Here is a 13420-nt window from a genome sequence, read left to right as displayed (position 1 = left end):
ATAAGGGAAAGAGTGAAAGAGATCCCCAGATCAGATCAGTGGGACTCGGTAAAAATGGCGTATGTGGTGATACGAATCCAATCCCAATTTGGACTAGCGTAGGAATTGGGTACAAAAATAAAAATAATAATTACGCCAATTACGCTAAATTGGTCAATACGGTAAATTGTTCGGAGAGACCGAGCTAGTGAGGTCATCTAGTACAGAGCGCTCTTTATTAATTCACTCCTCCCGACCTCTTTCAACTTCATTACTCATAAAACACTCTGACTCTTGAGATCATCATATCAAGTAAGATTTGCTTTTCCTCCGGTCGAGTCATTCTCCAGAACCAAACTCACACCAACCACAGTCATCTCTATTAAAGTTCCAGCCCTCTGATATTTCCATTCGATCAGCCTCCCGACGTTTCCAGACTCTTCGCTACCTGAAGCTTTGAACCAAAGTCTCAAATCCAGATTTCTCCAAAAGCACGGCCACAATTGATCAGGAAATCTTAATCGGATTTTGTGCCGCGGGTTCTATAAAAGCTCGCCTTTCCCCGGTGGCGAAACCTACCCACTTTCTCTGACGTCCCCAACACCCGTGATAACATAATGCTTATGTACCCACGTAAGGGTCTCATCACCGATCCATACAACCCAGAGGACATCATCATACAAGACGACCAGTACCCACCTGACTTCTATTCCGAGAACGCCTTGCACTACGATCAATCTCGCTTGCAATCACCGTTCCAGTGCCACCCCAGTGTACAGCTCTCCCCGCCATCTTCCGCGCCTTCCTCGCCTACTTTCTCCTCTCCGACCTTCTCGACTTCTTGCCCGCAGACGTCTGACTATCAGTCTTTCGGGGCTCCTTCGATGACCCCGGCGCCTTCATATAACCCGTCGTACGACATTCAGGGTTCCAACTCACCGTCGCACTACTTGCCTCAACATCCTCAGCAATATTATACGCCCATGCTGGTACAACAACCTCTCGCCAGTAACCAGGGTTGGGATAGCAACCTGCAGTTATTGAGCCCTGCGCGTGTCCCATACCCCGGTGTGCAAAAGAGATCTTCGCCCTCAGCGTCCTCGCGCTCAGCCCCCTCAGGGTTGGCAGCCAACAACTACCACCGCCGCTCCAACAGCGCCAACAAGCCGTTGCCCACCCCGGTGCAAACGCCTCTCCAGAACTCATTCCTTGCGACTCCCTTCCAAAGTTTCGATCCCTCCTCCCAAGATGGTCAGAATGCCGAGGCCGAGTCTGCTATGAGAAAAGCGATCATGGACCAGCAGAAGCAGTCACCCCCGCAGCAACTGCAGAACGACTACTCGTTGGCTCCATCGGTGTCGACAATGAGCCATAACTCGCCGGTGACTCCGCAGACTACCCTCGACGAACTCGACGACGCATCCAAGTCGATGACCAATGGTGAGAATCGAATTCCTGATATTGATAGGTGGATGGACCAATACTTACGTTTCGACGCACCTCCAGAATACAACAGCGCCAATGGTGCCATGTCAATTGGAGTCCCCAAGCTGAACAGAACCATTTCCGATATATACCAAGACGAATTATATAACCCCACCATCATGGCGGCGCCCCAGATGTCCAAGCCGATGGGACAGAACCACCTCAACCCGCGCAATTTTATCGCCGATCGCCTACAAGCTGCCAGCCAGGGACACATGTCTGCTCGTTCGCAATCGCCTGCCAACAGACGGGGTCGCTCTCCTTTCCGCCCCTCTTCTCCGTTCGCCGGTGACATGGGCAACAACGCTCTCCAGCAACCCCAGATGGCTACCAGCATCCCCATGAACGGAATGAACATGGACCAGACCTCAAACACTGGAGATATTAAGACTATGTCTCCCAAGGATGCGGTCTTAGATTTCCATGAGAACGATGATGCCATGCCTCCTCTGTTCCCCCGGGTCAGGGTGATTTCAACCTGGGCGACGCGCTTGGCTTGCGACGCGATAATGGCTCAATGCGACCGATGGAAGCATTCCCTCAATATTCGGCATCCAGCATGGCCCAGCCACAATTCGCATTTACTGAACCTCAGATGCATCGCCCTCAGAATAACCTCTTGCCGCAGAGTACCGAGTTCCCATCGCTCCCAACAGTGGAATCTACTGAGAGTTCGCCTCCAAGTCAAATGAATATGTCAATTACGGAGGGTATTCCTCGTCCTACCAACACATCCTCGGATGCGGGCACCTACACTTGCACCTACCATAACTGCTCAGACCGCTTCGACACCCCCTCCAGACTCCAGCGACACAAGCGCGAGGCGCACCGGCAAACAACACCGGGCGGCCACCTTGTCAGCCGCGACACCTCGCTCCGCAACTCCCAGGCTGGTCCGCACAAGTGCGAACGCATCAACCCGTCTACAGGCAAAGCATGCAATTCCATCTTCTCCCGGCCCTACGATCTTACGCGGCATGAGCATACGATACACACCGCCGGGAAACAGAAGGTGCGCTGTCATATCTGTAACGAGGACAAGACCTTCAGCCGAAACGATGCTCTGACAAGACGTAAGTTTTCTTTTTCTTTTACCCCTTAAGTTGATCATACACTAATTACATTAATTACAGACATGCGAGTGGTTCACCCTGAAATCGACTGGCCAGGCAAGCAGCGCAGGAGGAGAGACTGAGAGCGCCTTCCACGTCATAGTCACCGGATCGGCATGCCGAACGTCATAGGTGGACCCACTTGCGGTCCACCAAAAATCTGGGGTTGCGTCATCATGACGATTCAGCTCCCTAATTCTCATGAACTCTCTGTATCACTATTCGGATTCCGATTTTGTTTATTATGTGTACGATTTTACGTTAATGATTTGATTTGCATGCGGTCCGCCCTTTTAGCATTGGTTGGTGTGTTTTTTTTTTGGTCTATTTTCTGTCTATGCCTTTGGCCCCGGGAAAACAAACGGTTTTGGTGTTGTACATTTCTGTTGTACATGGTGTTGCTGCATTTTTGATCCCAGTACAGTGTGTCGCTCTTGTACTATAGTACATTCCTCTTAAAAAAATGTATATTAGCTTTTGGATATGACATGAATTCATTTGGAAATGATCGATCACTCTCCACACTCCACACCCCACAGTAATGATTACCTGGAAACGGGTGAAACACTGCACTCAAAACAATCGAGGGATAGACTCGAAACCTTTCGCTCCCTACTTGCATCACACCCGCATATTTACCCACTTGTATCAGCTATCTTGACTGTTCAGCGTCGATCTCTAAGTTCTATGTCCAATGTATAGCAATATCATAGGTACTCCGTACATTTTTTAGAATATTTCTTGTACATTTTAGATTAGATTTGGCCAAAATACCTATATGGGTACGTAAGGTCATTGTACAATATAATATTGTATATTGTATATTGGATATTGAATATTTTTTCATTGAATATACAATAATTGCAATTAATTAATTAACATCTCTAGGATGAGTTCCGATTCGCGCTGGGAATATATTGTACTCCGTATTGCATCAACAATAGCAATTACCCATTAATATCTTCAGATGTTGTACATACCTTGTAGCGAGTCGTGCAAGTATTCCATACCTAGGTATGCCAAGAGTATGATCCCATGATTGCGTAGACCCCGAGAAAGCCTTGGCACAAACTCGAGCTCATCCAAACTCTGGCCTGATAAGCAATTTGGCTACCAGCACCCTGGTACCCGGTACTGGGATACTTTGGATGGAATCTGTGGGGATGTAGATTGGGATTGGAGTGTCGACGTAGTTGTTTACAACAATATACAAATCCAGCCCCCCATATCAGGATTTCGTCCATGTCCATGTCCAGCTAACGGAATTGCTTATTTTGGTCTATGGTTTTTGGCACGTGGGGATTGATACCCATGTGTCCCCGTTGTATCCTATCTTTACCAGCTACGTATGTTGCTGTCATTGTCTTTATTGTCAGCGTCATCAACAGCAACTAAGTCCTATTCAAGCTTTCGTTTAAAAACTATCTTTTGCTGCAAGTGGGTTTGTATTTATGCTAACTTTTACCATATACCGTACGAAATAAGCGACCGTACATATACATATTTAAATTGCACACCGTTAAAAGCGATAGGCGATAAATGATAGACAGGGTGATGTACATCGGTGGGTCTGTGGCTTAATAGCTGTGGGTCTTTAATACGTTCGTGGTATTGGAGTGGGGGCAGTCGAAAGGTGGAGTGGAATAGTGGATGTGTGGCTGGGGAGTGTACGATGATCATGGGAATCTGATCTGTCTTGTTATATGTGGCTTCTCTCAATTGGTTTCTTCTCTACTCCGTATTTCTAGTTGGTTCTTCGTGATGCCCTGTCAGTGCACTATGTCCCTTGCATGGCTTCATAAAGGGAATCACATGAGATGTAAAACGTGATGTGGTCACTCCATACTCCGTACCGCCCGGCAATATTAGAGCAACCACCACAAACATCCATACCAGTCACGGAATACACCTAATACTAACATATTATGTCTCTTCCCAAACTGTCAACACCCCTTAGCTGACTTAAATAAGATGTTAAGACAAGAGATTGTTGATATTATATTTCTTGTATTTAGGCGGAAACGTACGTTGGAGCAGATATGGACCTACTCCAGAAAAGACAGTATCAAGACAGCCATCTCGCGATAAGTGATGCCACCGACACCAGCATCACACAGCTTAAGTGTGGTCTTTGGTATCTTCCAGGGATATCACCACACATTTGACTCTAAAGCTCCTCGCTCGGATTTGGATCTTAGAATTGAGCTATTCAAACAACCCTGTTGATGACTTCCCGTTATCGCTTTTGTCATCATGCATGCCTACCTAGGTAGGTGTGGTATTTGGCATCAAACTACCTCAGATCCCTCCAGAGCTGCTCCTTCCTAGTCATGTAATCGGCAGTATTGTTGTTATGCCTACATATCGAACACCTCCTTCCATTATCAAGTTGACGTTCTTAGGCCCCATCGCTGCCTGATCATCTGCTGATATTGCAGAGCTCTTCCTGCTATTTTAGTCAATTCTCGATCCTGGCGCCATTCTCAACATTTACCAATTTCTTATTGACATACAGACTCTCGTATCTTCCCTCTTTCCCTTTTTCGAGGCATCACATCACGTCTTTGCTCTACCTACTTCGACTTTAATCCATGCAATCTCATTCCAATGGCTTGAAGTATCTATTTCCCCGCAGTCAGATCCGATCCCCGAGACCCAAAAATGTCTGCGGGACACGGGGGCTGCAGATGCTTAATGGAGGGTATGATCAATGCCTCTGCAGATTTTGCAATCGATGCGGAGGTTTTGGTCATACGACCACTTACTGCAAAAGGAAATCTCATGGTGGACAAAGTGGAGGGCACCTAAGGGGCTCACCCCCTGCAAAAATGACGGCGATGAATGATTTTGATTGCACTGATACACATCGCGAAGTGTGTACCCTATTATCCTAACGTATTTCTCCATTATTGTGCTGACTGAAGAACCCCCGTCTCAGGATTTACCCAAAGCACCAATAGCCATGGCACAAGTGTCAAATGCATCGAAAAATGATCGCCCGGTACAGATATCAGCAACCGATGAAATTCCAACTGCCAAGCGACGAAACTGGGGTGAGGTGGCCGGTAGTCAAATTGAGACCCTGAATCTAGGACCCGTCGATCGGACCTCTATCCTAGAGCATTTGATTTCAAATGTGTGCCTCCAAATGGGCGAAAGATATTCTTCTGTGCTCGAGTATGATATCTCTAGAATACTCGAAGACAGCTTGAGCCCAGTCGTGAAGGATATTTGTAAACAGGGCAAATTCGATCTGAACAGGCACGTTTGACCTTGAAAATTTGGAAACAGTTGCTAATAAACCCTTATAGCCTCTTGGAAATTGGACAGGACCCAGAAACGAAAAAGGAAGCTGGTGTCTATCTTCACATTTTATGGAGAGAGGATGAAACGACGGAACGATTTTGGCTTTACGTCGGACAAGCATGCGTGCTGTGTCTGAGAATTCAAAAACACAAAGATCCCAAACATCGTCGGAAGAATATGGGACTACACTACGCAGTGTGGGGATCTGCCGTGGATATGAAATCAGCCTTTGTCACTCTGGCTATCCTCGATGCCCCGTCTTCTCCTCAGACGCAGCTAGTTCTCAATCTAGCAGAGATGTGGATGTGCCTAGTATTCCAAACACTGACTTCCCTTCACCTGGGCTCCTGGTTGCCGAAAAGCACGAACGCTATGTGGTCGGGTAATCATCTCAATGTTGCGCTGCCATTATGGCAAGGATTCACAGATACGCAAGAGAACAAAGCTATCACGGACGCAATTGGCGGAAGATCAACCTTTCAGCAATACCTTGCATCTGAGGATTCGGTTATTCGGGCATGGGCAGAACAAACCAGGGATGCGTTCAACGATATACGAAACTCGCCTGACCCGGGGATCAGAAATTACTGGTGGGATCTTCACAAAGAGCGTATCCTTAAGGCACAGGACACCTGGGGTAAAAAGAAAGCCAGCATGGCTAAGAAGCACCTCGAAGGGGCCAAAGCTCTCGTTACATTGCATTCTGGAAATCGTGGAAGCCATCAGACTGAGGTCAGAGCCGGGAGCTTCAGGTTCACTGTTTCACAAACACTTGGGCTTGATCTCCATAACGGCGATGAAGTTATTCTCCAGTATCATCTGACCCCAACCCCACACCCACATCCCTACGCTCTTTCTGCTTTGAAAACAGATCCTGCTACGCGCTTGGGGGTTTCTATCCGTGGTCAAGATAGTCACGGAGGTTTTCATTGCTGGCTGGAAGCGACCGGGGAGTGCAATTTGCGAAAAGTGAACACACTTGTGGACATTCTGGAAGGCTATTCTACAGAGGAGAGCCAGGGGTTCAAGAGACGCTGGTTTGTTACCAAGTCTATCAATAGGTCAAATAGTGATCCTCCGGGGAGAAATAGATTCATAACACTGGAAATCTCAGAGTTCAGGATAGTTGGGAAAGAGCGAACAGAACTTCGATATTTCTTAGTACAGAACTAGTTTAGTATATCGTTGATATCGTCCCTTGTTGTGCTACCGAAATTCCCTATTGGAATTTAATCAGTCGAGAGGACCCAATGTACAATGACTTGGTCGAGGCAAGCGATCTTATGAAGGTAGAGAGTCATTGTACAATGAGTGTGACTTGCAGTTTTGATGGAATTTACCAATTTGAGAAGGAAAAAAAAGAGATGGATTTGAGGTTGCACTAATAAAAGGAAGAAGAAGGGAAAAAAAAGATAGACATAGCATGTCCTGGTTTCGATCCAGGGACCTATTGATTGTTAGTGATGATGTTGTGGGTGAAATTGGATTCGGTTAAACATACCTCCGGGTTATGAGCCCGGCGCTCGTTCCCCTGAGCTAACATGCTGATTGGTGGAAAATATATGCCTTGAGTATAATATAACCGACACATTTAAGTTAGACTATTTATAGTAACTAGTAACTAATATAGATATCACTACTCCGTATAAGATAGCATGCTACAAATTTATTAGGACACACGTTAAGATCATTTTCTAACAATATAAAGCACTAACTCCATTTTCAGAGACGGGAGCCTAGTAGGTAGGTGTGGTTCGCAAATCAGGAGTATCCATGGATGTCTGCCAACTGACCGTGACCCTTTAGATTAGAATTATCCACTATAACCTCGTTTACAAGCATCAGGCCCACCTCGTTACCGATCCGGTCCCAATCTGCACAGTCGAAGGCCTTCTTCATTTACCCTGGCCACTTGGAAAGGGATATGCAAACAAACTCCCTCAAAAATACAACAAAGCCAACCCAAACAATTATTATAGACCTGACGGCAGAGCACATACAGCATATTTCCACGCGACTCTGGAGACCAGCTAAGAGTTGCTAATTACTAATAGCCGAAATGGTAAGAGATATCACGTCCCTCCTTCGGCCGGGCCAATGCTTCCGTTGTAGAGAGCCCAGGGGACACGAAGCCCGGCTGTAGGAAGTTGTAAGATTCGCTGGGATACTCTACCGGATAGGGTTGGAGATGGACAGTGGCCGGAGGAGAAAAATCTTGCCTGAATGTAGGCCTGGTAGAATCGACATGAGAGACCTCTTCGCTTTCGCGTTTCCTCTTCAAGCCCTGTGGCGGCATTGACATCGGCACAGCCATGTCAAAGCCACGTATGGTCTCGGGATTCAGTCCTGCGTAGTATTGCCCAGAAAAATGACCCTGTGCGTCGTAGGGATGGTCCTGAGATAAGTCCGGGAAATTTGATACAGGCGCAAATGATGCCGGCGGAGCATTGTTGTTAGAGCCTGAATTGACACATGCAGATGTGGCGTTCGAGATTGGGGATGCTGAATCAAGAGGCACGCTCTCTCCGTTATGTTCATTGTGGTTGAATGTGGTCCCCTTTGCTTCGGGCAGGTTCATACGACAAATCCAAACCGGGCGTTGTCCATCTGTGAATAATAGTGAGATGACCGGCTAATGCAATAACCTCGAAGACACCATGATAACATACCACCCTTGCCCTCCAAGAAATCTTCTTCTTCCCGTCGAACCCGATAGATCTCATCCAAGATGCATAATCGTTCTGCTGGGAATATATGCCGCCGAATTGCCTGGTCGGCCTCCCGCAGCTTTCTGGCGGTGACACGGCGGCTAGTACGCAGTTCACACAAGATATGAATTAGAAGCCTGATGCGCTCTGTTGGCGGTCAGTCACTCGACAGGTACCCAGGTAGAGACAGTTTTTCTTACCCTCTTTGAGAAGGTGGTCAGGCTCTCGGTGCCTCACTCTGCATGGCCACCAGGGAGGCTTGGTCGCCTCCGGGTCAAGCTGCTGAGTGACCCCCGCGACGACTATCCGCCCCGTTGTACGGGAAGACCATCTGCTTGCGGGGCTCCACTAGCTTGATATAGGCCTTCGCGAGGGCCCGACAATTCGTCTGCTGCAGGTTCTGGAATGCCTTCTCATAGTATTTTCGTAGCAAGGCGCGGTCTGTAATAGATATCGTGACTTCCGGCCTCCACATTCTGTTTTTATCGCTCCAAACATTTCTTTTTGTGGGTTGTTGACTCTGTTTGTCCCAGGGAGACAAATACTCTGCATGGGCCGACTCTACCGTTGGCGAAGGTAGACCAGCTGGTGGGAAATTCCGGGTATTCTCTCTGCCATCTAAGCCCGTCTTGGGAGGGGCAATATGGGTTATTCGTGGCGAGGACGGACTTTTCCTAATGGCTAGCGTGGTTTGCTGGGGTGATGCTGCTAAAATTGGTTATTAAATCGTACTCCACTATGCTGTTAATATAAAACGCACCTTGCTCTATTGCGGAGCAACCTTCTCCTGACATCGTAACTGCTTTCAAAAAGATATCCGCTAACCGTACCGAGAGGGATCCCTGGAAGGTTTTGGCAATTGACCGAGAGCACCGTAAGTGAAGACCGCCTTCTATATCGATAGATATGAGCGCAAAGTGAGAAGGGCCCGATTCACCGTTGACGGTCACAGGAGTGTGACAAGCCATCGGGTTATTGGTGACGTTCATAGTAGAGGTAATTATCTCAGATACCACAGACCACAGATTCTCTGGGGTTCATATATAGCTGAATGTGACTTGGAGATCAACCCGAGTAGGTACCTTAAAGGAATGGAATTAACTGCTTGGACTCGTCGACAACGATCTTGCGTTGATCTACCACCTGCATTCCATTGCCCCCCCTGTCAGCTGCGGGTCACTTCCCATTGGCCTGTCGAATAATATGAAGTGACTCCGCACCAACTACAGAGTAGATAAGAGACAATGGCTTGCAGGACCAACGAGCTAGCAATAGATTGACTCCTGTGCGAACTGAGACTCTGAATGTCAAACTGGTCTACTGATGATGTGGGACTTGGTGACGCGGCTATAGGGAGAACCAGTCCTCCGGGGGAGGGGTGGCTGGCCACAGCCTTGCCGCAATATGATCTTCCTCGTCAATGCGTCCACGTCAATCAGTGTCAAAAGATTTTAGTAAGTGCCATCCTGACTTAGCCTTGCTCGTATCGACCTCGTATACACGGCTCGTTTGGCAGTAGCAGGATAATGGCAATAAGGCAAGGGAGCATAATGCACCTCTAGCCCGGGCAAATCCCGAGAAAACAAGCAAAAGGCCGTGCCGATAAACTACGTTGTCTGTCGATCCCGATGCGAGCCATCTCTTCCTACTGTAGGTCCTCTCCCGTGGTCGTTACTAGCGTGAAGTGAAGACCGTTAAAGATTTATTGAATTGTTCGCTTGTCTCGTGGAGTACACCACTATTATAAACTGAGCCCTTGTCACCTTCCTGTTGCGGAATAGCTGTCAATCCTGATCAAGGGGCCCATCCCAACCCCTCCAGGACCATTCCGTCACGCCAGAAGCAATGACCTTTATCCCCCATTTATAAGGAATCAGCTCTTGAATAGAGTTTGGTTGACAGTTGCTAAATGACTCTGTCAGACTTCATAGTTCGTAACGTAATTCCTTCATCTCACATCGCATTTATGCACCTCGACATCTCTGCAGACCTCCCTCCATAGGCTCACTCACATATTTAGTATGCTGCATGTGCCCCATTTTAGGCCACCCGCTAATCACTTTCTGACGACGAAGCGGAAAACAATTTCCGCGCCCGAGTGTCTATAACACGTATGTTGTATGGCCAGTTCAATGGCGCCGATGTTGAGTTATGGTTAGCGTTATGAGCCCAGTGGGTTCTAGGCCTTCTTTGTTAGGGTTTTTTATAATCCGCATGACATCTCAGGTTCGTAAAACACATGGCACGCCTGAGTGTAGATCGCAAAGCGTTTACCAATTTACCAACCGAGTTGGAAACCCTCAAGCCCCTCTATATTTTGGAGCCATCAACCAATCAAATAGACTTGTCCTTTCATATGGCTCTCTAATTGTCCAAAAGAGTCACTGTGTGGGAGATTAGAACAGACTAGGATCTACATATGCAGTGAACTCCCTACCAAGGGATTTCCAAAATGACAAGCATTGTGCGTCGATATTGCGCACCGTACCCTACACTTTACATCTATCAACTGTACTTTTTAAGGCTTTACTATTTGCTAGATTTAGCAAGACTACGGAGTAAGAGAGCGGAGATGGGGGGAATCTGATTCATCAACACTCTATATTAACCAAGAGAACTCACTGGGGTTCGCGAACTGTGTAGAGGGTGGAGATAAGCCGAATCCCTGAATGATGGCTTTAATATATATTGCCGATCATTGTCCTTTAGGGGGACGGTTGCAGGTCCAGGAATGTCTAAACTGGCTTCTAAACGATTAACCCAGCTTTTAGTCGGTTAAGCCTGCTTTTATACGAGCAACCTGCTTTTAGACGGTTAAACCTGCTTTTATGTGATTAACATGAGAAGCTAGCAAATTTCGAAGTGATAGGAATAATTGAATATAGGACATGAGCCTCACATTTACGAAAGGGGCTGATTGCTAGTTGGAAAAAAATTCTCTAAAAAAAGAAATTTCTTGGTATGACCTTGGCAAAGGATTCAGAGTGAGGATAAGTACCGAGGTACCCTCGAAACTATCACTGAACTATTCTATCACGCAATCAAGGGACTCGCAGGTCAATATTTGAGGCGACAGATTTAACCTTTTAGGCTATTCATTGACTTGCCGTACCTCCCTTCGGCCGAGTCCATGATTTAGGGCATCCTTTAATGTCTAGGTTCATGTACAATATAAGCGAGGGTCCCTTATAGGAAGGGGTCGACGTTTTGTCGTGGGGAAAGCCCCATCACTCCGGGATCTGAATCTGAATCTGCGCGCGGTTTGGCCCGGATTCTCAACATATTCGTGTCCACACTACATACCCCCGAGGTCGTACCGAGGTTAACGCTTAAAATCCTTGTTCAGGTAGTAGTGGGTAGTGGGCCTGAATTCCAAATCGCTTAGCACAATTAGCTAGTCCAAGAAATGGTTTACCGACCAGGTTGAAGCGGACATGGTAAATCTGGTTTGCGACCGTTAGGACTGGGGCTAGATCGACGATGTGAAGTCAAAAGTGGTAGATCAAACGGATTGAGACTGGACTGTGCGCCATGTGCCTTGTGCAGTTGTGCAGTTCCCAGAAAGACGCCTGTGTGATCCATTGTCTACTGAGGTCGTCCTATGGCCCGGCCCGGCCCTGTCGATCCCCGAGCACGCGACTGAGACAATGAGAAACGCTTGCCAAGGGGCTGATCGCAGATGCTTGATACGGAGTATGAACTCCGTCCAGTGTACCTACGGCATATATCGGATAATTGTGAACCGAGGTTATCGTCTATCTCTACTCTCTTTTTCTCTCCACGCGCTGAATGTACCGAAGATATTCTCTAGAATTGCACGACCTATCCGCATTCTAGTTCCTCACATTGTGTTTTTTTCTTAGAAAGGTTGAAGGGATGAAAAATGAGTAGGAAATAGGGATTAGAAGCATCCCGGAGGTACAACATGGGTACGGAGATATAATCCTAATTTACCCGTATAATTCAGTGATTTGCGATAGATCATGCCAGGTAGATGAACCCTGTGCGTTCCACCTCTGCGTCATCATGCTCTGGAACCAGTTGGCAAGAGTAGAACATTTGAAGATTACTGAAACAGGGGCACTGTAAGAAGTGAGGACTGTCGAAAATTAGATTGCAAAATAAATAGTATTGTGGGGCAAAGTGCACCTTTACTGAGTCTGCATCAATGAGCGAATGACCTCACTGAGTCTCAGCCCTGGACAGAAACTTATTCAGGGAGAGGATGGTACTTGTGTATGGAGTATGTAGGCCTAGTGATCGAGCCTTGGGAGGTATGTACGTTGTATGTAACCTGGGGTTCAAAGGAGAACAAGGAGTTATAAATTCTTGAGTGGCGCAATATCACATCCCATCAGCATGTTAGCTCAGGGGAAGAGCGCCGGGCTCATAACCCGGAGGTACGTTTAACCGAATCCAATTTCACCCACAACATCATCACTAACAATCAATAGGGCCCTGGATCGAAACCAGGACATGCTATGTCTATCTTTTTTTTTTTTAATGCTATCATCTTCAATTATCAATTAAAAATTTACATCATATGGTATTCTATATTGTAGCTGTTAGGCTCCTATGTCGCTGCCTGTATCTCTTCTTTTATATAGCTTTCAGTCGAAAAACTAACCTTGGATACGGTTTAACTTTTATATAATGACATGCGGAACATATATCACCTACCTACGCGTCCATATATATATATATATATTTAGTATATGATCGTCCAAATTATCAAGATCTCTATAGGGAGTAACACTCCTATCTGCCAAACTACTGACATGAACAGTTTCATTATTTTTCCAAGGTTGGTAATAGCCCTATATCTCTAAT

General features: G+C 46.8%; 3 protein-coding genes across 3 annotated transcripts; 2 read left to right on the top strand and 1 right to left on the bottom strand.

Moving 5' to 3' along the window:
* Nucleotides 1–596: 596 nt before the first annotated feature.
* N7519_001101 (stress-regulated transcription factor RPN4) lies at nt 597–2659 on the top strand (the record flags this gene model as incomplete). The annotated part of the gene is made up of 3 exons (XM_057287879.1): nt 597–1931; nt 2093–2537; nt 2598–2659. The coding sequence occupies 3 exons, from the start codon at nt 597–599 to the stop codon at nt 2657–2659; spliced, it is 1842 nt and encodes a 613-aa protein (XP_057153962.1).
* Nucleotides 2660–5404: 2745 nt separating this feature from the next.
* N7519_001100 (uncharacterized protein) lies at nt 5405–7055 on the top strand (the record flags this gene model as incomplete). Its single annotated transcript, XM_057287878.1, has 3 exons — nt 5405–5449; nt 5515–5837; nt 5888–7055. 3 exons carry the CDS (start codon nt 5405–5407, stop codon nt 7053–7055), a joined length of 1536 nt encoding a protein of 511 aa, XP_057153961.1.
* An 874-nt stretch (nt 7056–7929) lies between these two features.
* On the bottom strand, nt 7930–9065 carry N7519_001099 (DUF2841 domain-containing protein; the record flags this gene model as incomplete). The annotated part of the gene is made up of 3 exons (XM_057287877.1): nt 7930–8489; nt 8552–8737; nt 8882–9065. The coding sequence occupies 3 exons, from the start codon at nt 9063–9065 to the stop codon at nt 7930–7932; spliced, it is 930 nt and encodes a 309-aa protein (XP_057153960.1).
* Between the last annotated feature and the right edge of the window lie 4355 nt (nt 9066–13420).

This window comes from Penicillium mononematosum (assembly GCF_028829835.1).
Source record: "Penicillium mononematosum strain IBT 11891 chromosome Unknown utg000001l:1.0-4488741.0:1.0-4491989.0, whole genome shotgun sequence".
Lineage (NCBI taxonomy): Eukaryota > Fungi > Ascomycota > Eurotiomycetes > Eurotiales > Aspergillaceae > Penicillium > Penicillium mononematosum.
Note: the sequence above shows the minus strand (reverse complement) of the source record. Positions and strands in the feature narration are given on the sequence as shown.